This window comes from Schistocerca piceifrons, chromosome 4, assembly GCF_021461385.2.
Source record: "Schistocerca piceifrons isolate TAMUIC-IGC-003096 chromosome 4, iqSchPice1.1, whole genome shotgun sequence".
NCBI lineage: Eukaryota > Metazoa > Arthropoda > Insecta > Orthoptera > Acrididae > Schistocerca > Schistocerca piceifrons.
In genome coordinates, this window is record NC_060141.1 from 516,781,256 (window position 1) to 516,807,859 (window position 26,604).

Here is a 26,604-nt window from a genome sequence, read left to right on the forward strand (position 1 = left end):
AAGTTGCACAAGTGACCTCTACCGGTAGATGTATGTAGAACTACGCATTCACGCTGGCGTGTGACCATCGTCGACGCTGTTATCTGAGTAGTTTACTTGTCAGTGAAATATCACCCCTTGCCTGGTCCCACACAATACGAAGTTAGAAACTAGTGTCGATTTACGAGATATGATATGCATTTCGACCAATTCTTTGATTACAATATCTCACTACGAAGACATCGCTGAAAGAATTTTAGCACTCTGATGACCCATTTTGTGACTATACAAATACAATAGATTTCTGTGGTTAGGTCAAGAGATTCATGCATCTGTCTTCCATTGCGTGGCAAGTTTCTCTGATGTACGTCATCTCCCAGCTACAAGGAATCTTTCAGACGTCGGGCCTTATCAAGTCAAAATGGTCCTTAACTGAACCTATAATCGGCACTCAGTTTTGTACTTACACAAAAGACGCATTTAACTTTGTGTTTCTGCAGTAATTTTCCACTTTTAGAAGGCAAAATTCAAACAAATTTTAAGACAATCAGTACTCTCTCTTTTTCACTTTCTTCTAGCTTCTCACATTGTCTGACGTACGCAAGGTGTACGACAACACCTTCAGCCTATTGAAAGTACTCGTCATTACCAAAAAGTGGATCGATATGAGCCCACGCTTAAACACATCTACTGACTTCCTTTCCAGGTTATCGCCAACGAGTAAGAACGATTACTGCAACAGCACTCAAGTTAAATGTAAGACCACATACACATTCATGAGGGTCTCAAATGATGTGACTTGTAAGTTCTTGAAACTATGAAAGAATTCTTCTGAGTTATTTATGTACTGCTCACAATTTCCTACCAGAGTGCTAAGCTATGATGGCAGATGTTTGTTCAAGTTGTATTTTGGCACCACAATACTGCTCACAATTAGGTGTAATGAATTTTAAGCAATCCATATAGACTGATGGGATAGTTACCTGTGTATTTAGTTTTTTTGCCAAAACAATAGAGATAGTGGTGTTCTTGAGGGGCTCTATACACTTTCGGTGTATGCAGAGTCGTCCAGTAATTGGTACATCTTGCTTAGTAAGATTCTCCTGGCAAATGTGAGACCGGCGTTGCTACACTCGCCGTTACCATCGTAACATCAGGATCTTCTCTTAGGGGTCGAAGCTCCAACCTCTCTGCAGCAGAGATATTGTTCCCCGGACTTAGTGCCCGCATCAGAGGACGGGAAATCTACAGCCATATGTATCTCGCAGCGTCCCTGGGAAGTTCCAGGGTTAACTGCGCGTGTACCGAGTTCCTCGGTGTATCATTCGGTTGGTAGCATAGCGATGCTTTCCGCCAAATAAGCCAACGTTACCATGGCCTTCTCCATCACCAAAAATTGAAGGCTACAGCTTTTAAAAGAATTGCGTCGGAAACAGTGACTTCATATTGAGGCTGCTCCTACAAAGCTACGTTATACACCTCACTCTTAGGCTAAATTGATACTTTCGCCTTCTGAGAATTTACAGTTAGCCATCAGAGAGAGAGAGAGGGGGGGGGGGGGGAGTGAGGGAGAGAATGCAACCTGAATGTAGCTTTTCGACTTTCCCAGAGTTTAATTAAAAAGAAATACTAGTTAAGCTAGAGGTAATGAATGTACTGGTGTCACACACACACACACACACACACACACACACACACACACACAATAAAAAGTCCAATTCAATGGCGAAGAATCAAAGCCATCATTAGGAAAGGAACTAAAGGAGCAGTAAGGCCTGAAAGGGTTTTGGAATCAGCTATGAATTTTAAGCGATGATAACACTGTTGGCAGAATGGATCAAAAAAAAAAAATAGTTTATATAAAAGTTCTGATAATGCAACTGAAATGGTACGGAACTCGGACTTGGAATTGATAAGGTGCTCGACATAAAGATAATAATCTTTTAACATTTATTTATTAAAGAGGCCAAACTGAAAATTGCAGTATCTCTAACAGTGGGAAGAACTGTAAGAACAGACAACACATTGAATACCATAACGTTTTTAAATCACCTTATGGGCACTAACTGAAACATTTTAGCTTTTTTCTTTCTACTTGTAAATATATATTACAAAAGTCCCAATACACATACACTTGAATCATTAAATAAACTTCTAAAATAACAGAATATACAAGATAATAGATACTCCTGTGCTGGCTTTAAAATAAATGTGTGCTTTAGTAAATCTGCAAGCATAATTAAGCTTGGACAAATAGAAAATAATGGGGCTAAAACGAATGTATTAACCAGTGCAGCTTGAGTGCGGGCCACTTCCACAAACAGTTGATGAATTCATTACAGGTTCTGAAACATACGCAGAGAAATTACCTTATATTTACCTAACATGCGTGGTACATAGCACATGGACCCAAAAGATGACATAGGGATTGACGGAACACAATTGAGGCCTTTCGTCCCACAAGTACATTAGTGGAGTAGAAATTAAAGTAACTAAATAAGAGTAAACTACAACGCACGTCGGCCCTTTAACATTAACCGAAAATAAATGTCAAATATATCTGAACTGAATAAAGAATGCATGGATCAGTAATGCAGGTAAATTTTATAGACTTAAGTAAACTGACAACAGAAACACTTTAATATGAAACTTAGATAAATTCACGCATCAATAATGCGCGTTATACATTGCCTCACGAACAGCCCTTGTAGTTGAGACAATGTTTAACCTTGGCACGTGCACATAGCGGAGATGCGGATCCACGAGAAAGGCATCGACCAAACAAAGGCCAGAAGAGTAAATCAGGCCCCCTTACGCCAATAATACCAAACGAATCTCAGTAGCTAAGCAATGGGGTTTGCATGAACCGAGGCCCTAGAGACTTTAGGACGCTGTACGTGGACACGTCCACCAAGCAGCCGGAAGCAAGGCGGCTCGGTCTCCAGAATATGGCTTCGTGCCACAGGGACAGAGGGAAGCGGCGACTCTCGAGTAGGCATTTTCACGCTGCCCACGCTATGCATATGACATTCAAATGCCCCGGGCAGAGGTCTACAGCAAGCAAGTCCAGGCCAAGATTCAGAAACGATCCTCGAGAATTACACAACCCGTAACAGACAGCCTCAGTGTGAGATGCGCGCCCTTGAATGCCTTTCGAGGCGCTGCAAAGGCGTCACCTCATGAGATACAACAGAAACAGTGGCTAAGCAACGAGGCCCGAGAAAGTTCCGCAGTCGAAGGTATTTATATGAACCCACGCACGGCTCTGAACCAGCAGTATGTTTCAGTGGTACTTAATTGTACACCAAGAAGTTTTGCCACAGAAAATAATGGTTGCAGGCGGCTTTCTGCATTTGAAGAGTGGTGTCGACTCATATTTCGTGCCATTTGTGTAAGAGTGGCACTAAAAGCGCCACTATGGGGATGAAAATCAGATTTGCTTTAATAACATGATGTAACTGTAGTGAGCGTTAGTTACCTTTGAGACCGGAAGTGATGAGTTGATGTTAGTTGAGAATGTCTGTAAGGCGACAAAGACGCCATTATCAACACTCCACTGAGTTTGAAAGAGTGTAATAGAGCCACTAGAAGCTGGCTGTTCCGTCTGCCATACTTTTGGAAGACTTGGCGGGAATAACCACTGTACATGATTGCTGATTTTAGTGCTCACTAGAGTGTATGGTCGCAAGGAAACCAGGCTCCGGACGGCCACGTGGCACTATCGAGACAGAAGTAAACGTGTACGGCCTATGGCTGTGGCGCATCGTACTACATCTGCAGCAGCGATTTGAGCAGCAGATGGCACCACAGTGACACAACGAACTGTTAGAAATCGGGTACTACAAGGAAAGCTCCGAGCAAAATGCCCTGTAGCGTGCATTCCACTGACCCCAAGCCACCTCCGTTTGCGACTTCTGTGGGGTCAAGCGAGAGCTAATTGGAGGGCAGGGTGGAGATCTGTTGGGTTTCTTGATGAAAGCCTGTTCTGTCTTGGTGCCAGTGATGGCCATGTGTTGGTCAGATTGAGGCTAGTTGAGGGCCCGCACCAACCATTCTGTGTGCTAGACACACTGGAACATCACCTGGAGCCATGGCCTAGGGTGCGATTGCGTATGACAGAAGGGCCACTCTAGTGTTCGTCCCTAGCACCCTGATTGCCAATTTGTAGGTCAGTCTCGTGATTCGAACTGTTGAGCTGCCCTTCACGAACAGCACTGCAGAGCGAGCTTTGCATCAGGATAACGTTCGTCCACAAACCGCTGCTGTGACCCAACGTGCTCTACAGAGAGTCGACATGTTACCTTGGCCTGCTCGATAGCAAGATCAGTCTCCAGTCGAGCATATATGGGACGTCTTAGGACGACAACTCGGACCTCATCCACAACAAGCACTAGCCTTCCCTGTATCGACTAAGTACAACAGGCATGGACATCCACCTCAGAAACTGACATCCAGCACTTGGACAACACAATGTACGCACGTCTGCATGCTTGTATTCAAAATTCTGTCTTTTACGCCTGTTATTAATGTACTAGTATTTCATTTTTGCCGTCGCCTGTTTTGCGCTTACGTTTATCTGTGATCTTGAAATGTCAATCACTTAAATACATTACCTACAGAAATGTATTCCTGAAATTTCATTAAACTACATTAATTACTTTTTGACACTGCTTTTTTATGCCAGTGTATTTTGGTGTTAGTTCCTTCGGTTTTGGCTAGAGCTCGGACACTGAGAGGCACCAGAATATCATGATAAAAATAATGACAGCACAGTAAAATAGAAGTCTTCGATACTGTATAACTATTGCATGATGTAAAGAACTTGCAGTGTATCACAACTTAGTACAGAGTATACCTACTAGACTAGCTGCAGCTACTAATGCTCAGTAGAGTCCTCGACCGGCCGTCAGCTTACAGTGTGGCTTCATTTCTTGCAGCTGTCGCAGTCGCTGTCGTTCTCGTCGACCTTAGCGGCCGTCTCCCTGCCGTCATCCGGTCAGCAGACATCCGCCGGCGCCACTGGCACTGTGGTTGGCTGGGGATCCACCTCAAAGGTGAGATCACTAACATTACCAGTTTAAAGTTGGAGTGAGGGTCGGAACACCCAGCAGTGTCGACTTACTTGTAAACGTCGGTCCACTCACACCTGAATCCCACTTCCGGAGGTCATAGGGATGCCTTCCACCAACAGTATTTTTCTCTCAAATGTAATTCAAATATGCACGTAGTTTTTTTGAATATACTCCTAGTAGTTCACAGATTTGCTTGTATTCAAACACTTTCCCACCCCTATAAACTGAAGTTATGGAAGGGTTTTGTCATATGTATACTAAAAGGTTATTTTCATTATTTACTTGCAACATGCTCCATTACAATATTCGTAATACTACGTGTATGTACTCTGTGTGTGTGTTATGTTTGTTCTGTGTGACGATGATGATGATGATGATGAGAGAAGGAAGAGGGAGAAATCCGGTGCCGGCACATAGTCTACTTGTCATGAATATCACCAAGGCAGCCACCAAACTTAATATTACCATTCAACAAATGGATCACCACCAACAGTGTGACATGCCCTCATTCATGAAGACACTGGGGTAAAATCTGGTGCATACTAAGATTACTCGAAATTATTCCATGTTTATCAGAGTTACTCTGATACATCACTGTTAAACATCCTTACGTCTGTCATGGGAGTTCTACAGCCACGTTATTTCCTCCGCGACAGATTATCAATTGTGTATTACGTTTGTCTGAAATACCTCCCTACACCCATCCCCCACTCTCCTTCCTCTAGGACTTAAAAGTCATTGCGGCTGTCGCCAATCAATCCAGTAAACGTGCAAAATCACGAGGTCGGCGATAGTATAACTTGTTTTTACCTATCATCCCTCTAACTTTCCAAACCTGAACCCATTGGTGCAACGGCTCCCTGAAAAAATTTTCTTTTTTTACCGATAAGTGCATGTGAAGTCTGGTTCAGATTAATCCACGTATTCCAGATTTGTGCTTACAAAGTACCAGTTTTCTCATCTTCAGCCCACAGACAAGAGTGCTAAGTGTGTCTTACACCTGCAATGGTAATTTTCTTCTGATGTGAATCATATGTGTATCAAACTTAGGTGATTATCTCCGGCAGCTCGAGATCTATCCTGGAATATCTACACAAAAACATACCTCAATTGATACACACGTTGAAAGTATGACTGGATCAATACATAAGTTTTTCAGTTGTGAATGGTGTTTGTGGTAACTCATCCGATATTCCTTAGACAATTGTCTGGATTCCTAAAAACCATTATACTAATACAGTACTGTAAGAGCTACGCATAATGTACATGTTCAGTCATGAAAATTGTAACAATCCTTTACAAATCATTGGAATATATTACATTAAATAAAATTAAATTAAATTAATCAGTTATGTGTATCCTATATCACGTTATACTATTTTCTCCCTAGGTATTTTCTATTTGTAAAAAAAAAATATTATATTTTTTAATTCTCTGTTTGCGATTCTATTTGTTTAATGTACCTGAAGATGCAGCTCTAATGTTCTGATATCAGTACAACAGCTGTTTGCGATTTATTTTTCAAGAACGCATACCTTCACTTGCGGATGCGCATGTTACAGAATTTGCCTATAAGGGGTGTATGTTGTAGTGTTTGTGTAGTCGATGGTGTTGGTGGCGGTGGTGGTGATGATGATGATGATGATGATGACGGTGATGATGCTGATGATGGTGATGAGAGCAGGGAAGGGATGTAACCTGATATTGGCACACGACGGTGACAGATACTCTTTGTTTCAGTCAACCGCTGTCAGCGGCCTGCGCAAGGTTAACGTCGCCGTGTGGTCGGACTCGGACTGCCAGTCGACGTATTCGGACTACACCTACCTCTTTATGCCAGCCATGAACATCTGCGCTGGAAACTCAGGCAAAGGGTCATGCGATGTGAGTTGTAGTCTTTTCATCCCTATATATATTGCACTCCCCTAACACCTGCCTTCCAGCTGCCTGGTAAGCCTGGCTGCTGTAAGAAACTCCATTCCCTTTCAGGACAATATTACTATTCTCATTTTCCCAATCAGCTATAACAGTTTTCTATGTACCATATGTATTACAGTCTACCCAGTTGCCTTGCCTATTTCACTACAAACGTGTGCAACGACCCATACGTAGACCAATGTTCAGAGGGGGTCACAGCAAGATGATTTGTAACAACCTTGAATTATGAGGACTCGTCTGTTAATTATCAACATAATCACTGTGATACAGCTTGACCTGTATTTTTATAATAGTATTAGACACAGAATTCCATTTCTGCTGTCTGTAAACAACTGCTTAATAGCAGCATACTCCTCGACGAAGTTTCACACAGACCATGCAACGGAGAGTGATTAGAACATTATTTGTCTAAACAAGAGCGTGCCAAACCAGGACGACAGCTCCCACTGCTGACAAGGTCATGATAACAGTCTACTGGAATATTTAGGGTGTCATTCCTGTGGATGTGTTTGCAAAATTCGGATAAAAATTATGCTGACCAACAACGCCACAAAAATGCTTCAAATGGCTCTGAGCACTATGGGACTTAAACATCTATGGTCATCAGTCCCCTAGAACTTAGAACTACTTAAACCTAACTAACCTAAGGACATCACACAACACCCAGTCATCACCAGGCAGAGAAAATCCCTGACCCCGCCGGGAATCGAACGCGGGAACCCGGGCGTGGGAATAGAACGCTACAGCACGACCACGAGCTGCGGACAACAACGCCGTATGCCACCCCCATACTCCTACACTGTTGACGCAGTGGTAGTAACCACCTACATTGTTGCCATAACTGTGGATACAACTTATGCTTTCCTGCTTATGGATATATGTTATGTGATCAAAAGTATTCGGACACCTGGCTGAAAATTACTCACAAGTTCGTGGCGCCCTCCGTAGGTAATGCTGGAATACAATATGGTGTTCGCCCACCCTTAGCCTTGATGACATTTTCCACTCTCGCAGGTATACCATCAATAAGGTGCTGGAACGTTTCTTGGGGAATGGCGGCCCATTCTTCACGGAGTGCTGCACTGAGGAGAGGTATCGACATCGGTCGGCAAGGCCTGGCACGAAGTCGGCATTCCAAAACATCCCAAAGGTGTTCTATAGGATTCAGGTCAGGACTCTGTGAAGGTCAGTCCATTACAAGGATGTTATTGTCGTGTAACCACCCCGCCAAAGGCAGTGCATTATGAACAAGTGCTCGATCATGTTGAAAGATGCAGTCGCCATCCCCGAATTTCTCTTCAGTAGTGGGAAGCAAGAAAGTGCTTAAACTATCAATGTAGGAATATGCAGTGATAGTTCGACGCAAAATAACAAGGGGTGCAAGCCCACTCAATGAAAAGCACGACCACATCATAACACCACAGCTTCCGAATTTTACTGTTGGCACTACACACGCTGGCAGTTAACGTTCACCGGGCATTCGCCATACCCACATCCTGCCATCGGATCGACACATTGTGTACCATGATACGTCACTCCGCACAACGTTTATCCACTGTTCAGTCGTCCAATGTTTACGTTCCTTACACCAAGCGAGGCGTAGTTTGGCATTTATCGGCGTGATGTGTGGCTTATGAGCAGTCACTCGACCATGAAATTCAAGTTTTCTCACCTACCACCTAACTGTCACAATACTTGCAGTGAATCCTGACGCAGTTTGGAACTCCTGTGTAATGCTCTGGATACATGTCTGCCTATTACACATTACGAACGTCTTCAACTGTCGGCGGTCTCTGTCAGTCAACAGACGATGTCGGCCTGTACGCTTTTGCGCTGCCCGTGTCCCTTCACGTTTCCACTTCACTATCACATCGGAAACAGTGGACCTTGGAATGTTTAGGACTGCGGAAATCTCGCGTACAGACGTATGACACAAGTGACACCCAATCACCTGATAATGTTCGAAGTCCGTGAGTTCTGCGGAGCGTCCCATTCTAATCTCTCACGATGTCTAACGACCACTGAGGTCGCTAATATGGAGCACCTGGCAGCAGGTAGCAGCGCAATGCACCTAATATGAAAAACGTATGTTTTTGGGGTGTCCGGTTACTTTTGATCACGTAGTGTATGAGCAACAGTACAACATTAAACGGTTGAATGAGACAGTGGCATTCGTGAATTGTAAGATGCGGTCAATAAATAAAACCCCATACTTTTTTTACATGCATAGTTACATATATGGAGATGCCCTTTTTAGATCCTTCAAAACTGATGTTTCTTGAGCATGTAATCGGAGTTTTGAACAATTCTGAGAGATGACAGAGCCGTTCTGAACCATTAAAATGGCATCTACACAAGATATTATACTCGTTATAAGCAATGTGTGTAAAAGAATTCTTGAATGTGGAAAAAGAAATCGTGATGAACATCGTTAGAATGTTGCATGCAGTGTTTGGTATTGATGCAGTTGGCCGGAGAACTATCTGTCGCTGGATAAAGATATTTACACGAGGTGACAAAAATGCACTGGATAGCGATACCTACAGATAGAGATGGTGGTAATACCACCTGCAGTAGGTACAAAAGGGCGGTGCATTGACGGAGCTGTCATTTGCTCTCTGGTGATTCATATGGAAAGGTTTCCGACGTTATTACGGCCCCAGGAAGGGATTTAGCAAACTTCGAACGCGGAATGGAAGTTGCAACTACACGCAAGGAACATCTCATTTCGGAAATCGTTAGGGAATTCGCTATTCCGAGATTCACAGTATCCAGTGTGCCGAGAACACCGAACTTCAGGCACTACCTCTCACCACGGGTAACGCAGTGGGCGACGGCCTTCACTTAACGACCGAGAGTTGTGGCGTTAACTTTGTCAGTGGTAACAGATGAGCAAAACCCTATGAAACGACCGCAGAGATCAATGTGGGACGTACGACGAGCGTATCCGTTAGGACAGTCCAGCGAAATATGGCGTTAATGGGCAATGGCAGCAGACGACGGACGTGATTGCCTTTGCTAAAGCACAACATCGCTTGCAACGTCTGTCCTGGACTTGTGACAATATCAGTGGGACCGTACACGACTGGCAAACCATCGCTTGGTTAGATGAATCACGATTTCAGTTGTTACGAGCTGATGGTAGTGTTCGAGTGTGGCGCACACCCTATGAAGCCGAGGACCCAAGTTGTCAACAGGGCACTGTGCAAGCTGGTGGTGGCTCCATAATGTTGTGAGCAACTTTTACACGGAGTGGAGTGGATCCCCTGGTCCAGCTGAACCGATCATTGACTGGAAACGGTTACGTATGGCAATTGGAGACTGTAGCCATTCATCAACTATTTGTTCCCAAACACCGTTGGAATTCTTATGGGTGCCAATGTACCGTGTTACTGAGGCACACTGGTTCGAGACTGGTTTGAAAAATGTTCTGGAAAATTTGAGCAAATGATTTTACCACTCAGATATCCCGGTATGAATACCATCGAACATTTTTGGGACATAATCAGGTCAGTTCAAGGGTCAAGCACAAAATTCTACACTGGACACACTTTCGCAGTTATGGACTGCTCTACAGAAAGAATGGCTCAGTATTTCTCCACGGGATTGGCAACGACCTTTGAGACCATGCCATGTCGAGTTTCTGCACTACGCCGGGGAAAAGGTCCGACATGGCAGTAGGACGTATTCTCAGTTTAAAGCATAAGGAAGCGGAGAAACTAATTCCCATGATCCCTTACATTTAAGGCATACTGTCACAACTTCTGCAACAAACATGGTGAACAACATGGATGCCATTATTCATGGAGGGAGGTGCATCAAAATTCCACATCTAGCTATGGCTGACCAATGAAGGATTTGTGCAATAATTGAGACTCATCGATGTTTAAAGATGTGCTCAGGAGGGCTTCTGTGAATGCTCACAACAGATCGTAACATCCAAAGGAAAGTCATTTCATCTGAAATTCTGGAGCTGTTTAAGACGAATATAGATCTCTCTTTGTCACGTATCGTTGCATGTAACGAAACCTTGACGCATCACATTGAGTCGGAAAGAAAATTGCAGTCACTGAAGTGACGCCACCCACAATGCCAAAAATGAATTCAAGGCAACTCTCTCCCCTGGTAATGACGGGATAAGCCTCCTTTGGGATAGTGCTGTACCACTACCGTGTACGTGATACGAACAGGGTCAACCTTTAACTTAGAGGGATATTTGAAGTCTCTGAACAAACTTAAGAATCGTTGTCTGGGTCGTCTGCAAACACATCTTCGTCCTGGAATAGTCCCGCTTCAAACTGAGCCCCGATTACCAGCGAAGAAGTATGTGGCGACTCCCTGGACAGCAGTGTAGTACCAATCTGACTGTCGCTCGCCGTATAGCCTGACAACAAGAGTGATGGTGTGGGATGCAGTTTCATTTTACAGTAGGTCGCACTGGGTTTTCAGCAGCGAGCCCTTTACAGCACAGTGGTACGTCGACAGTATTTTACCACCCGTTGCGTTGCCCGTCATGGCGAATCATCCTGGGGTTACACTCCAGCAAGATAACGCCGGTCTGAAAACATCTAGTGCTTGCCTTCATGTTTGCCAAACCTTGACTTGGCCAGCAAAGTCACTCTACATCTCTCCAGCTGAGATCATTTGTAGCATTAAAGGCAGTGCCCTCCAGCCAGCCCCGGTTTTTGACTATCTAACGCGCCAATAGGCATTTGTACAGAAATTTGTTACGATATCCTTCAGGCGGACATCCAGAAGATCTACACTTCAGGCCATTAAAACTGTTACACCACGAGGCTGACGTGCTACAGACGCGAAATTTAACCGACAGGAAGAAGATGTTGTTGATGTTGTGGTCTTCAGTCCTGAGACTGGTTTGATGCAGCTCTCCATGCTACTATATCCTGTGCAAGCTTCTTCATCTCCCAGTACCTACTGCAGCCTACATCCTTCTGAATCTGCTTAGTGTACTCATCTCTTGGCCTCTCTCTACGATTTTTACCCTCCGCTAAATTGGTGATCTCTTAATGCCTCAGAACATGTCCCACCAACCGATCCCTTCTTCTAGTCAAGTTGTGCCACAAACTCTTCTTCTCCCAAATTCTCTTCAGTACCTCCTCATTAGTTATGTGGTCTACCCATCTAATCTTCAGCATTCTTCTGTAGCACCACATTTCAAAAGCTTCTATTCTCTTCTTGTCTAAACTATTTATCATCCACGTTTCACTTCCATGCATGGCTACACTCCATACAAATACTTTCAGAAACGACTTCCTAACACTTAAATCAATACTCGATGTTAACAAATTTCTCTTCTTCAGAAACGCTTTTCTTGCCATTGCCAGTCTACATTTTATATCCTCTCTACTTCGACCATCATTAGTTATTTTGCTCCCCAAATAGCAAAACTCCATTACTAGTTTAAGTGTCTCATTTCCTAATCTAATTCCCTCAGCATCACCCGACTTAATTCGACTACATTCCATTATCCTTTTTTTGCTTTTGTAGATGTTCATCTTATACCATCCTTTCAAGACATTGCCCATTCCGTTCAACTGCTCTTCCAAGTTGTTGCTGTTTCTGACAGAATTACAATGTCATCGGCGAACCTCAAAGTTTATTTTTCTTATCCATGGATTTTAATACCTACTCCGAATTTTTCTTTTGTTTCCTTTATTGCTTGCTCAATATACAGATTGAACAGCATCGGGGAGAGGCTACAACCCTGTCTCACTCCCTTCCCAACCACAGCTTCCCTTTCATGTCCCTCAACTCTTATAACTGCCATCTGGTTTCTGTACAAATTGTAAATAGCCTTTCGCTCCCTGTATTTTACCCCTGCCACCTTCAGAATTTGAAAGAGAGTATTCCAGCCGACATTGTCAAAAGCTTTCTCTAAGTCTAAAAATGCTAGAAATGTAGGTTTGCCTTTCCTTAAACTTTCTTCTAAGATAAGTCGTAGGGTCAGTATTGCCACACGTGTTCCAACATTTCTACGGAATCCAAACTGATCTTCCCCGAGGTCGGCTTCTACCAGTTTCTTCCATTCGTCTGTAATGAATTGGCGTTAGTATTTTGCAGTTGTGACTTATTAAAATGATAGTTCGGTAATTTTGACATCTGTCAACACCTACTTTCTTTGGGATTGGAATTATTATATTCTTCTTGTAGTCTGAGGGTATTTCGCCTGTCTCATACATCTTGCTCACCAGATGGTAGAGTTTTGTCAGGACTGGCTCTCCCAAGGCTGTCAGTAGTTCTAATGGAATGTTGTCTACTCCCGGGGCCTTGTTTCAACTCAGGTCTTTCAGTGCTCTGTCAAACTCTTCACGCAGTATCATATCTTCCATTTCATCTTCATGTACATCATCTTCAATTTCCATGATATTGTCCTCAAGAACATCGCTCCTGTATAGACCCTCTATATACTCCTTCCACCTTTCTGCTTTCCCTTCTTTGCTTAGAATTGGGTTTCCATCGGAGCTCTTGTTACTCATACAAGTGGTTCTCTTTTCTCCAAAGGTCTGTTTAATTTTTCTGTAGGCAGTATCTATCTTACCCCACGTGAGATAAGCCTTTACATCCTTACATTTGTCCTCCAGCCATCCCTGCTTAGCCATTTTGCACTTCCTGTCGATCTCATTTTTGAGAAGTTTGTATTCCTTTTTGCCTGCTTGACTTACTGCATTTTTGTATTTTCTCCTTTCATCAATTAAATTCAATATCTCTTCTGTTACCCAAGTATTTCTACTAGCTCTCATCTTTTTACCTACTTTATCCTCTGCTGCCTTCACTATTTCGTTCCTCAAAGCTACCCGTTTTGGGCGACATCGCGGTGAACGTACATTGGAAGCGTGTATCCGTCATCGCCAAACTGGCGTATCACCCTGCGGGATGGTATGGGGTGCCATTGGTTACACGTTTCGGTCACCTCTTGTTCGCATTGACGGCACTTTGATCAGTGGACGTTACATTTCAGTGGCTGTACCCTTCATTCGATCCCTGCGAAACCCTACATTTCAGCAGGATAATGCACGACCGCATGTTGCAGGCCCGGTACGGGCCTCTCTGGATACAGAAAATGTTCGATTGCTGCCCTGGTCAGCACATTCTCCAGATCTCTCACCAACTGAAAACGCCTGGTCATTGATGGCCGAGCAACTGGCTCGTCACAATACGCCAGTCACTGCTCTTGATGAAGTGTGGTATCGTGTTGAAGCTGCATGGGCAGCTGTACCTGTACACGCCATCCACGCTCTGTTTGACTCAATGCCCAGGCGTATCAAGGCCGTTATTATGGCCAGAGGTGGTTGTTCTGGGTACTGATTTCTCAGGATCTATGCACCAAAATTGCGTAGAAATGTAATCACATGTCAGTTCTAGTACAATATATTTGTCCAATGAATACCCATCTATCATCTGCATTTCTTCTTGATGTAGCAATTTTAATGACCAGTAGTGTATCAAACAGTGCCGAGCCGAATAATTGGTTGCTTACACAACATAAAGAGACCAACGCGTTATTAACTTTCTCAATTTGTCATCCTTTTTCCCTTTAGCAAATTTTCCATTTTTTCTGCGATGATAATCATTTGTTTGTACATGTACATGATATCTACCGATTTTCGTCCTGTTTGGATAATTTCTTTATCTGTTTATCTTGCTTGCTGTGTATTTACTGATCTTGTCACCCAATTCTAACTCTTAAGAATGAACATATCCTGATAAAAAAAATTATGGAGCATTATATACTACACGACTCTCACAAAACGAAGTAAACGCTGTGTAAAGTCACATAGCGTAGTGAACGACGTGAATGCATTTCTTTAGAATCTGCAACGTACTTTTATAACGGTTTATTGACATCGAAAAATTAACAAAGTAGTGCTTTATAACACACAATTTTTATCTAGTAGTTAAGAAGTGCTGTATATTTAATACTTAACACCTAATTTTGTATTGAAAAGGTCGTTTCTTGCCAGTGTTTTCATACAGTGTCTTGTTAATCGTATATTTTTGTGTTGTATCTGCAAATAATTGGAAACTTTATCTAGGTTCATTAAGAGGTCGCCGTAGCCCACCATCAGTCTCTTATAAAGAACTGCAGATTTAGCTACATTGCAGAAAATTGTCATGATTTGGTTGTGAGATTCTAGATTATATAGAAAAGGCAAAAATGACATGCTATCCATTATAAAAATTCAAACTATTTATTTCCCAGTTGAAAATCATACGTCTGTATATTCCTAAGATTAAAAAGGGACGTAAAAATGATTGTTTGGATTATACGTGTTTTACGGGAAACTACGACATAGTAGTAGTAAATGGGAAGGTACAGGAGTGCTAAAAACATTAGAAAAAACGTTATCAGATATTGTTTTTATTATTTATTTACTTATCATCGTCCACATTCTTGAATACAAAAATGGACTTTCGCAAGCGGTAAGTAAGCCTTCGAATCGACGAGCGCTATCCCTTTCTGATGGCGACTATGCTCTTGAAGATATGGACTTCCAATCGGAAAAACTAGATAACGTGGAACCAGCTAACGTTCCCCCTGACCTCCCCAGTAAATCACATGTGAGTGAACTTTCATGATAATCCACTTATTTTCTTATCCGGTTTTTTTCTGTTACTAAACATGAAATAACTTGACATTGTCTTTAATACTATCGTTCCAATACTTCATTTTCCTTTTGTACAAGTATCACCGTAATGTTTAGATATCTACTTATCCTTTTCCTATCACAGCCGGCCGGTGTGGCCGAGCGGTTCTAGGCGCTTCAGTCAGGAACCGCGCTGCTGCTACGGTCGCAGGTTCGAATCCTGCTCTGGCATGGATGTGTCTGATGTCCTTAGGTTATTCAGGTTTAAGTAGTTCTACGTCTAGGGGACTGATGACCTCAGATGTTAAGTCCCATAGTGCTTAGAACCATTTGGACCATTTTATACCTCATAACTCAGCTCCAAATGCCTTGTGAGTTCTTAGAATGTAAAGGTTTCTCGGCAGCATTCTGCAATAGTTACTGATCATACGCAAACTAGAAAAACTGTTAGAAGCTGATATTGAGAAAGATTATTTTGGATTCGAGAGAAATGTAGCAATATGCGAGGCAATACTGACCCTACAACTTCTCACAGAAGATACGTTAAGGAAGGGAAAACCTACATTTATAGCATTTGTAGACTGAGAAAAAGCTTTTGACCATGTTGACTGGAATACTGCCGTGCAGTGTAGCCGCACGGTCTTGGGCGTCTTGCCACGGTTCGCGCGGCTTCCCCCGTCGGAATTTCCAATCCTCCTTCGGGCATGGGTGTGTGTGTTGTTCTTAGCGTAAATTAGTTTATGTTAGATTAAGTAGTGTGCAAGCCTAGGGACCGATGACTTCAGCAGTTCTGTTCCATAGGAACTTACCACAACCAACTGGAACACTCTCTTTCAAATTCTAAAAGTGGAGGGGGTAAAATACAGGGAGCGAGAGACTATTTACAATTGTTACAGAAACCAGAATCGAGTGGCACGAAAGGCAAGCAGTAGTTTAGATGGGAGTGAGCCAGTGTTGTAGCCTACCCCCGATGTTATTCAATCTATATACTGCACAACCAGTAAAAGAAACAAAAGAAAAATTTGGAGTTGCTTTGGAAGCCCAGGGAACAGAAACAAAAGCTTCCAGATTTGCGGATGACATTGTAATTCTGTCAGACAGCAAAGGACTTGGAAGAGCAGTTGAATGGAATGGAGAATATCTTGAAAGGAGGATATAAGATGTACATCAACAAAAGAAAAACGAGGATAATTTGATTGGATTTTAATAGGGAAGCTAAAACAGCTTAGGTCTAACCCACCACTACCCACACCGAAACTACGTTTATTGTGCGGTATCGCTCCCTGTATATCTAGTAAAGCCAACCAATGCCCTGAAATAGTGCAAGGAGTCCTTCTACCTGTTAGACACCATTTATTCAGGTCTAGTTGTCCCGAAGAGTCTGTATCTTTTACTCTCCTATGCCATGCATTCAAACATAAGGTGTGATGCAGTTTCTTCACCCTCATTACAGATCCTACATTTAGGGTCTTCTTCCGTCATACCCATTGTGTGTAGGTGTTTTTTGAAATTCCCATGGCCAGTCATCAGTCCAGTCATGAGTCTGATCTCTTTCCTGTTCAATCCCAGGAATACAGAGCTTCTTTTAAAACACGGTTTGGGCACATTACCTTACCATCTTTTTCTTTATGGACCTTGGTCCACTATCCCACGTGCTGTTTTCTAAGCCACTTCCGTAGTTCTAATTTGATCATAGCCTTGGTGATCCGGCCCAATAAATGGAGTTGTTGCCACCATCCTAACCAATCTGTCAGCTTGTTCATTGCCACAGATCCCTGAGTGGCCAGAGACCTACAGTAGGTTTACCCTGTGGCTTCCCCCTAGCTCCACCAGAGCCATGTGGCATTCTGCAACGATCTTAGATCTTGTTGCAGGGGCTGCCAATGATTTCAGGGCTGCCTGGCTGTCTGAATAAATGTAGATGCCACGATCCTTGTAGCACCTACGCATATTCTCCTCCACACATGCCCTGATTGCAGTAATTTCAGCTTGGAATACAGAGGCCAGTTTTCCTAGAGAGATGATGCCCTCCAGTCTTGGCTGAACCCCGTACATCCGTGCCCCAACGCCTTGGTCTATTTTCGGCCCATCAGTGAACCAAACGATGTCCCCCATACGGTGTCGAACTGTTTTTTGCCACTGCTCCCTGCTGGCAGTTATTGTATTGTAAGGCTTGTCAAAGCAGTTGGGAGTTATTACATTGTCAGCAGGCATTTCCCCAGCCATTCCTATATTTACCTCACACACTATGGTAGTGTGTCATTCTGGATATCCGAATAAGACCCAGTTTTGCCCATTTTAAGTCTGTGTTCCCTAGCCGCTGCCTCCATCTTGACCCAAAGGTGTAGTGGAGGCATGTCCAGCATGGCTTCCATACCAGCGGTTGGTGTGCTGCTAATTCCGCCTTTTATGGTTAAGCAGGCCAATCTCTGCACCATAGCAAGCTACTTAGCTGTAACCCGCTGTTCTACCTTCTTCCACCACACTATGGTCCATAGGAAACCTACGTCTGACCACTGTGGTGCATATCCTGTGCATACCCCTGGGTCTTAGGCCCCAGTTTTTACCACAAGCCCTTCTAGTACTCACTAGAGTAATTTTCGCCTTGGGGCAGGTACTCTTAATGTGAAGGGTCCACGTTAGGTTCTCATCTAAGGTTACCCCTGGATAGAGTTTCATCGAAGTGCTTTAGATTGCATGTTGAATGTTGAATACGTCTCTTCGTAAATGGCACCACAACAGTCTTCTTAGAATTAACCTGCAGATCCTGTTTCATGCACCAATTTTGCACAATGTCCAAACCTCCTTGTGCCATATTTCTAACTGTGTCAGTAAATTTGCCAAGCATTACTATGACAAGGTCATCTGCACATCCTTGGCAGAAGCATTGTCTGGAATTTAATTCCTCAATGAGTTCGTTCAGCACTATATTCCACGATAGAGGGGACAAAATTCCTCCTTGTGGGCAGCCTCTAGTGGTGTTAATTACCCTCTTTTCGTTCATAATGGTAGCCTCTACCTTCCTTCCACTAAGCATGGCCCTGGTCTACCTGCATCTAGTGGTCCCCAGGTCATGCACCTGTGCTGCTCTTACCATGAAATCGACGGTCGTGTTACTGAAGGCTCCCTCAATATCCAGGAAGATGCAGAGGGCTATTTCTTGGAAGTAAAGTGCTTTCTCCACCTTCCCAACGAATTGGTGGAGAGCTGTCTCACACGATATACCCGGATGGTATGTGTGTTAATTTGAATATAGAGCCGCCCTACTTAGCTTCCTCTCCCCAACATATACATTAACTAGTTTTTCCATTGTTTGAGAGTGAAGGAGGACAGACTAATTGGTCTCATATCCTTAGCCTTGGTATGGCTCCCTCGCTTTGGAATGAAGACACCTTCACTGCCCTCCAAGCATTGGGAATGATTCCTACTGCTAGGCTAACTCTGAATAGCCTGCATAGGACTCTTACGAGCTTCTGTCCTGCCTGTTGCAGCAGAGGTGGGAAAATTCCATCTGGGCCAGGCGACTTGAACGGTTGGAATGTTCCCACCGCCCATTGGATTTTATTAAAGTTCACAAACTCCTTGGCTGATTCCCAGTCCTCTCTTCGAGTGCCTGAGAACCATTGTCTCTCCGGGATCACATTCTGGTCTGTGTTGTCTGGCAGAGCATAGACAGGAAAGTGAGGTTTGAGAAGTAGTTCCAGCGTCTCATGTGCTGTCTTTGTATATTCCCCATCATTCTTTCTCAATATACCTCATGAAGTCTGGTTGTGCAGCCATGCTCTCCACTTCCTCACAGAATGCTTCCAGGATGCCTTGTTTGCTTGTCTGATTGCAAGATTGTAGTTAACAAGGTTCAAAATTCAAATGGCTCTGAGCACTATGGGACTTAACATCTATGGTCATCAGTCCCCTAGAACTTAGAACTACTTAAACCTAACTAACCTAAGGACATCACACAACACCCAGCCATCACGAGGCAGATAAAATCCCTGACCCCACCGGGAATCGAACCCGGGAACCCGGGCGTGGGAAGCGAGAACGCAACCGCACGAGTAGTTAACAAGGGCCTCACGATATTTAGCCCATTGTCCTTCACGTCTCGCAATATTAAACAGTCTCCATAGCTCCTTCCTTTGCGTTTACAAGTTGTTATTCCACCAAAGCACACTTCTGTTTGTGCACTTATTGATGAATGTGCAGTTGTCCTGATATGAGGTCAATGTGGCAGAGGTAAGAGCCTCTGATACTTTCTCAAATTCTACTTGATTCCTTATCGAGATTTTAATTTCCTATCAGCCTAAATCAGGGTCACTCCTATCTCTCTCCCAGTCTGTTTTCCTGGGATTCCTGTAGCTCATGGTCTGTCTGATTCCCATTTCAGCCTTGAATGTACATGTGGTCCAATGAGGATTGCTCCAACAGCACATGCCATTGTTTGACACAGCTGCCCATCGTTATGGAACTAAAGGTTATGTCAATAACTTCTTCCCTCCCACTATTCCTGAATGTTGTTTCATTGCCCCTATTCAGGACCTCTAAGTTGTTAGCTAAAAGAAATTCAATAAGGTACTCACCTCTACTGCTGGTGTCCTTGCTGCCCCACGCTAGGTTGTGGACGTTGGTGTCGCATCCCACCAGTAGTTGGTCACCTTGCCGATGGCAAGTCTTTACCAGTCTCCTGAACTCTTCGTAAGGAAGATATGCTGAGGCCAAAATAATTTCCCTTGTGATACCTTCCTCACATTGCTGCATTTTAATGGTCACTAAGTGCCTAGAACAGAAATCCATCATTGGCATAAAAGAAATTCCATTTCTTACGTAGATACATGTTCTGAAGTTTCTTAGATTTCTATCAAAAATCAGCTTACCTCCAGTGCCACTGAGGCCTGATACAACCCCGTTATATAAATGGGGTTCTTGTATCAGGACCACATCCACTTCCTGCCTCCCCAGGCAGCATCTCAGGGCGGCAAAGGCCCCTTTACTGTGCTGCAGATTAACCTGCAGTACCTCTGGTCTCCATCTTGCTGCCATCTTTGAGAACCCTGATGATGACTTGCGAGAACCCTAAAATCTCAGGTCCTGCTCCCGCATCACCTTCCGGGACTTCTCTCCGACCTCCACTACCAGGGTTCGTCCTTCCGGTGCCACCTTCTGGTTGATCACTCTCCAATCTTCTGTCGAGACATTTGGGTCCTGGGCCCCTGTTTTCCCGAACAGAGTCTTAGGAGAGACTTCCTTATGGATCTTTGGTACCCATATTGATATCTTTGCGGTCTTAAAAAGCCCCGCTGCCAACTTAACCTGCAGCTTTGCATCTTCCCTTGAGGATATCATGGGCACCTTGTCCTTGAGCCATTCCACCGTGTGCACCCTCTCACAGACAAAAATGAGGGCACCACGATCTAGATGGACCCTACTGAAGGTGGTTCCTGCGTCAGCGTCCCCCCCCCCCCCCCCAATCTTTTAAAGAGGGCCAAATGTACCAATTCCTCCTGCTGCGAGATGATGGCCACCAGTGGATAGCCTTCCTGAATAATTGCCATCCTAAAAACCGAGACTGCAGTACTATAGGTCTGGGAACTATTTGTTGCCTCAGTTTTTTCTGGACTCGCTTATCCAGGGAGGAAGGAGTCTTTGATTCCTCCCATATTCACTTGCTGCCTGTCTTTGACGTATTGGGGGCCAGCGTATCCCCTTCAACCTCATACAGTTTCTTCCTGGGGGTCTTAGGTTCAGGTCCCTTTAATTCCCTCCACTCGTCTTTAGGATGCCATTCTTTGGCTTCCTGTTTCCTCTGTTTCTTGAGTAGTTTTCTCCTCTGGGTCCCAGACTGATTTTAGTCTGGTGTAGAATCTTGGTTACAGTCCCTACTTTTGGCTCCTAGACCCTGATTCAGTAGTGGGAATGCCTTCCATCGGTACTGACCCCGATGTTTGAATATCTGAGGTCTCAATTTGCCCCTCAGTCTGTTTTTCTTTGTTTTTTTTTTTTTAGTCGTGTCCATATTGGTCCCACGAGATTTGGGGATCTACAAGGTCCACACCATGAATAACCCATGCGGTGTAAAGCTACTTACTCAGGGAGATCGCCTGGTATCCCTGAGGTTCCAATTGCGACACATCTTCCCATGTGCCACGCATCCCTCCGCACGGGTCAGGGAGTTGCACAGGAATAGGTGTGGATAGGGAAGATGGGACGTTGTGGGACACTCTTAGTCTGATCCATCAGCTGAGACCTTTCCGGCAGTAGGTTCTCTACCTTCGGCATAGCCCTCAGCTTCACGCTGATACTCAAGCGTCTCCACCCACACAGACAGTGTTTCGTCAAGGTGGTGTCCCCAGAGAGGAACAAGGTTAATGGAATGCAGTCGAATTAAAGTAGGTGATTCTGAGGGGATTAGATTAGGAAATGAGACACTTAAAGTAGTTAATGAGTTTTGGTAATTTGGCAGCAAACTAGCTGAAGATGGCCACAGTAGGGAGGATATAACATGTAGGCTGGGAATGTCAAGAAATGCGTCCTGAAGAAGAGAAATTTGTAACATCGACTAAAGATTTAAGTGTCAGGTAGTCTGTTCTGAAAGTATTTGTATGGAGTGTAGCCATGTATGGAAATGAAACATGGATGATAAACAGATTTGTTAAGAATGGAATAGAAGCTTCTGAAATGTGATGCAACAGAAGAATGTTGAAGATTAGGTGGGTAGATCACATAACTAATGGGAAGCTACTGAGTAGAATTGGAGAGAAGAGAAATTCGTGGTACAACCTGACAAAAATAAGGCATCGGTTGCTGGGACACATTCTAAGGAGTTAACGGACCGCCAGTTTGGTACTGGAGGGAAGTGTGGGGGGGTAAAAATTCTACAAGGAGATCAAGAGATGAATACAGTAAGCGAAGTCAGAGGGATTTAGGTTACAGTAGTTACTCGAAGATGAAGAGTCTTACACGGGATAGAGTAGCATGTAGAGCTGCATCAAACCAGTTTGAGGAATGAAGACTACAACAACAACAACAACAACAACAACAACACAAACTGCAAAGGAAACCGGAATGTGAGCGGGAATTAGATGGACTGGAGTCCATGTTGATAAACATGGGCATTTATTATAATGAAATTCAGCTACCAATTACACACAAAGTGGACACATCGTGCAGAAGTCTTGATTTTACATGGTCCCTTACACAATACGAAAATATTTCTACACTTCATTATTCTGATCAGGCCCTCTAGGCAGGTGATGTGATACACGGGAATCGTTTATTCATGAATAATTCCGAAACGGCACTGACCACCGAATCACAGAAGGGCTCGATTAATGACTCTGCAGCCTCCTTGTTACAGAGCACCACATGTGACTGAAACCCAGAACCATTACCCAAGACAAGAAACCCAATTATTCTGATAAAACTCGACAGGTTGAAATATCACCATACATAGAGGGGTTCAGTACCTTCAATGTCTTAAGTACAATGCAATTAACAGAGGTAGCGATCGACAAACGTTAAATGACAATAATTAAGATAAAACTTGTTACCTGAAGTTATTATCAACGACATAGCTGTTCATTTCACGCAATAAATTGAGTTATTTCCAATGGTAATAATTTCCAACCAAAAATCACCAATTAGAAAACATGTAGTTGTCACTGTTACACAAAGAGCAAGTGCGACGTAACGGATATGCGGTGTTAAAACATGGTATAGTAGTGTGAGAACTCAATTGACTGTATACGGAGAGATTACTAAGGGCGATTAACTGATCGAGTGACTACTGAAAACCGCGCGGGTTTAGCAGAGCGGTCTAAGGCGCTGCAGTCTTGGACTGTGCGGCTGGTCCCGGCGGAGGTTCGAGTCCTCCCTCAGGCATGGGTGTGTGTGTTCGTCCTTGGGATAATTTAGGTTAAGTAGTGTGTAAGCTTAGGGACTGATGACCTAAGCAGTTAAGTCCCATAAGATTTCACACACATTTGAACATTTTTGATTACTGAAATTTCGACTATAGGAATCCACTACATGCGTCTATCACTCATGAACTACAGGAAGCAATACACCAGATCATATTCACTCATTTAAACGAAACTCTGCAGCGAAGTAGCACTCCATGAAGTCGCGTGCATTAGCTTGTCAGGCATGGAGGAAACACTGAGTTAAACCAAAACGACTGAGGTCAGTGGGGGTCTGGGTGGGTCTAAGGACCAAGCACAATCACCGTTCAAGCAGTATACGTGAATTTAATAGAAAAAACATAAAGCTTTTTCCACAGGAAAACATTATTGATGACTAAAGTGGAGATAAACGCATTGATTCCTTCATCCTCAATCTAGCATACAGCAAGCGCTCTAAACATACTACACATCATTAGTGTGTCTGAAATCACTCATTCACACATGTGGATCGTACAGAGATTATTCAGGCCTTGAAAATGGAGGAGAAGAGGTTGCTAATCTTACAAGGTGTAAAACAGTGACACTGCACAACATCCTTTTCGAAACTACCGATCTGTGCTCAAACAGACAGTGAAAACAAACATTCGAAAGACTAGCAAATTATCAAAAAGGAAGAAATGTGGAAGATGGCCAACAGATTTACTCCTTTTAGGCTCATAAAGAATACTGAAGCAACTATTCTTGTACTCATCCGAAGTGGCTTAGGGAAATTCTAATCCTGGATTTCTAAAGAGGAACTTGAGCCAAAGTCGTCTGAAATATTCATCCGGTGTTCCAGCTACCACGGAACCTCACTCGAGGAAAGTTTTTCTAGAGGAAGAAGTATAATGAGAATTACTGAGGTAAAATTGCTTCAGGTTTTTCTCAAGTTCTGCAGGGAACTGAGTTCAGCCTATCGTGTAGACTATACCGTTCCTAAAGTTTACCTGTATAATGACGTTGGAGGCCTTAGCGAAATTTAATTTTTGTTGGTTACAATAATTTTGTGGTTGTCTTAACTGGGGTGTGAAACGAGATAACGAGGTACATGTAAGCTAATAAACTGGTAAACAAGATGCAGCATGTGTCATTCGATGCTTATCTGGCCACACCTGGTCATGAGATTTCTCTGTTTCCTACGACTGCCTGCTGGCGCTGAGCCTACGAAGGATAGCGCCAGATTCACTGGTAGCGTTGCAAAAGTATCACGCGTTATATAATATCAGGATGAATTTAAGAATTTGTTTCTTTCTTTTTCAGGGTGACGACGGTGGTCCGTTACTGGCGAATGGCCAGCAGGTGGGAATCTCCTCCTGGAATGGTCGGTCGTGTGCCACTTCAGATTATCCAGGTGTCTTTGTTGAAGTTTCATACTACGTCGACTGGATCAATCAGAATAGACGATGATGTGGACGGTATTTTAGCATACTGTGAAATATTATTAGCATAATATCAAATGCAAGAAAACTACTCCATTTCTCTCAATGTTTATTTCAATAAATGCCTGAAAAAATAATAAAAATTTGTATTCTACTTCTTTCATAATCACTAATCGATTAGACAATGACGGAAGTTTTCGTTTCTAAGCCCAGACAGTAAGCAGGATGGTATTTTTAAGTAGGAGGTACAGTCTGTAAAGTTAGTTTAGGATCCACATTTCAGTATACACTTTTCTACCCAAAACTTTCGAAGAATGACAAAGGTTTCAGAAATGAACGATCTACACAAAACTATGTTCTGCCAACATGATCAACATATTTCAACACGAAAACGTGGAAGACATTTATAAACACTACTGGATACAAAACTATTTAATTACAATAGACAGTTGATACAGGCAATGCTTTCGATGTATTAACACTGAAGTGAGTTTCATGCAAACACCTATCGTTTGGCACAATTTCTGTAGCTGTCCTTCTCTGTACACCACTTTTTGTAGATGACCTGGAAAAAAGAAAATGCTGGGCACAGGATTGTTGCACAGTCGCCTTCTGTTATTCACTTCACACATAAATTTAGCTACAAAATAAGAACAAATGTTTTTTGTCGAAAACTAATTTTTTTTATCCTTGTAATAACCCGTTTCTTCGTCAGCTGCCAAATTTTCGATGGAAACTTTGTGTGAAATGTTCACGTAAACTCAAATAAGAGAATTATTTTATTTTATTTTTTTTTTTGCTGGTGTATAAGGGAAACGTGGAAAACCACTGACAGATATTTTCAAATAGGACTCACTTGAAATAGGAAATGTTCATAGGTTTATTGCTTCTGTGAGGGTAGTTACTGTGCACAAATGACAGGAACGATTTCGAAAAGAAATTCAGCAACTGATAATCTTAAAAGTTCGCACACACACGCTCTCGCTTTGAAATAAACAGCAGAATGCCTTCACGTATTATGGTGAGTAGTTGAAAGTGGCGGCTCTTGAGTATAGATTCTGTGTGTTCACAAATTTCTACATTGAGATAAATCTTAGAGTGTCAGTAGCATCTGCTGTGTAATAGTTACGTCTATCAACAAGTTTATACAACTATAGCCACTGCCAATAATAATAATAATATGCGCAACTTTACTTTTAAAAGAAAGAATTGTTTTCGTGAAATTTGTTTTGTACACAATTAAGTACAGTTTAGAGCAATAACGAAATAATTTGCAAGCTTTCGCAACTTTCCATTTCGCTTTTTTGTGTAAGTGGGAGTTTTCGTGCTTTTAGATTTTTTTGGACAAATGTAAAAGACCCCTAACAGTTGTAATAGTTCACAAATTTACCTCTGGGCTGAAAATCAGATGTTATTAGGTTGCATCCTCACAACAACTTGTGCTAACTGTACAGTTCCTTCTTAAATGTTCGATTGTAGTCACGCTTATTTGATTTCGTCGCTCTCTCAATCAACGGATCTGTTCTCCGAGGCTCTAGCTCCTTTTCGGCTAACTTTACCTGATAATCTCCTTTTCTGTTCCCAGATTGAGACTTTCAATCTGCAGCGGAGTGTGCGCTGATATGAGACTTCCTGGTAAATTGAAGCTGTTGCCTGGCAGACACTCGAACTCACGACCCTTGTCTTTCACGGGCAA

At 43.1% G+C, this 26,604-nt stretch overlaps 1 protein-coding gene across 1 annotated transcript in view; it reads left to right on the forward strand.

The window, feature by feature from the left end:
* The window catches only part of LOC124795964 (trypsin beta-like), a 74,537-nt gene extending 49,601 nt beyond the window's left edge, over positions 1-24,936 (forward strand). Inside the window, exons 3-5 of the mRNA XM_047260045.1 lie at positions 4,917-5,033; positions 6,792-6,935; positions 24,790-24,936. Of these exons, the coding sequence (XP_047116001.1) occupies positions 4,917-5,033; positions 6,792-6,935; positions 24,790-24,936 (408 nt within the window). The remainder of the gene's footprint in view (positions 1-4,916; positions 5,034-6,791; positions 6,936-24,789) is intronic.
* The last annotated feature ends 1,668 nt before the right edge of the window (positions 24,937-26,604 follow it).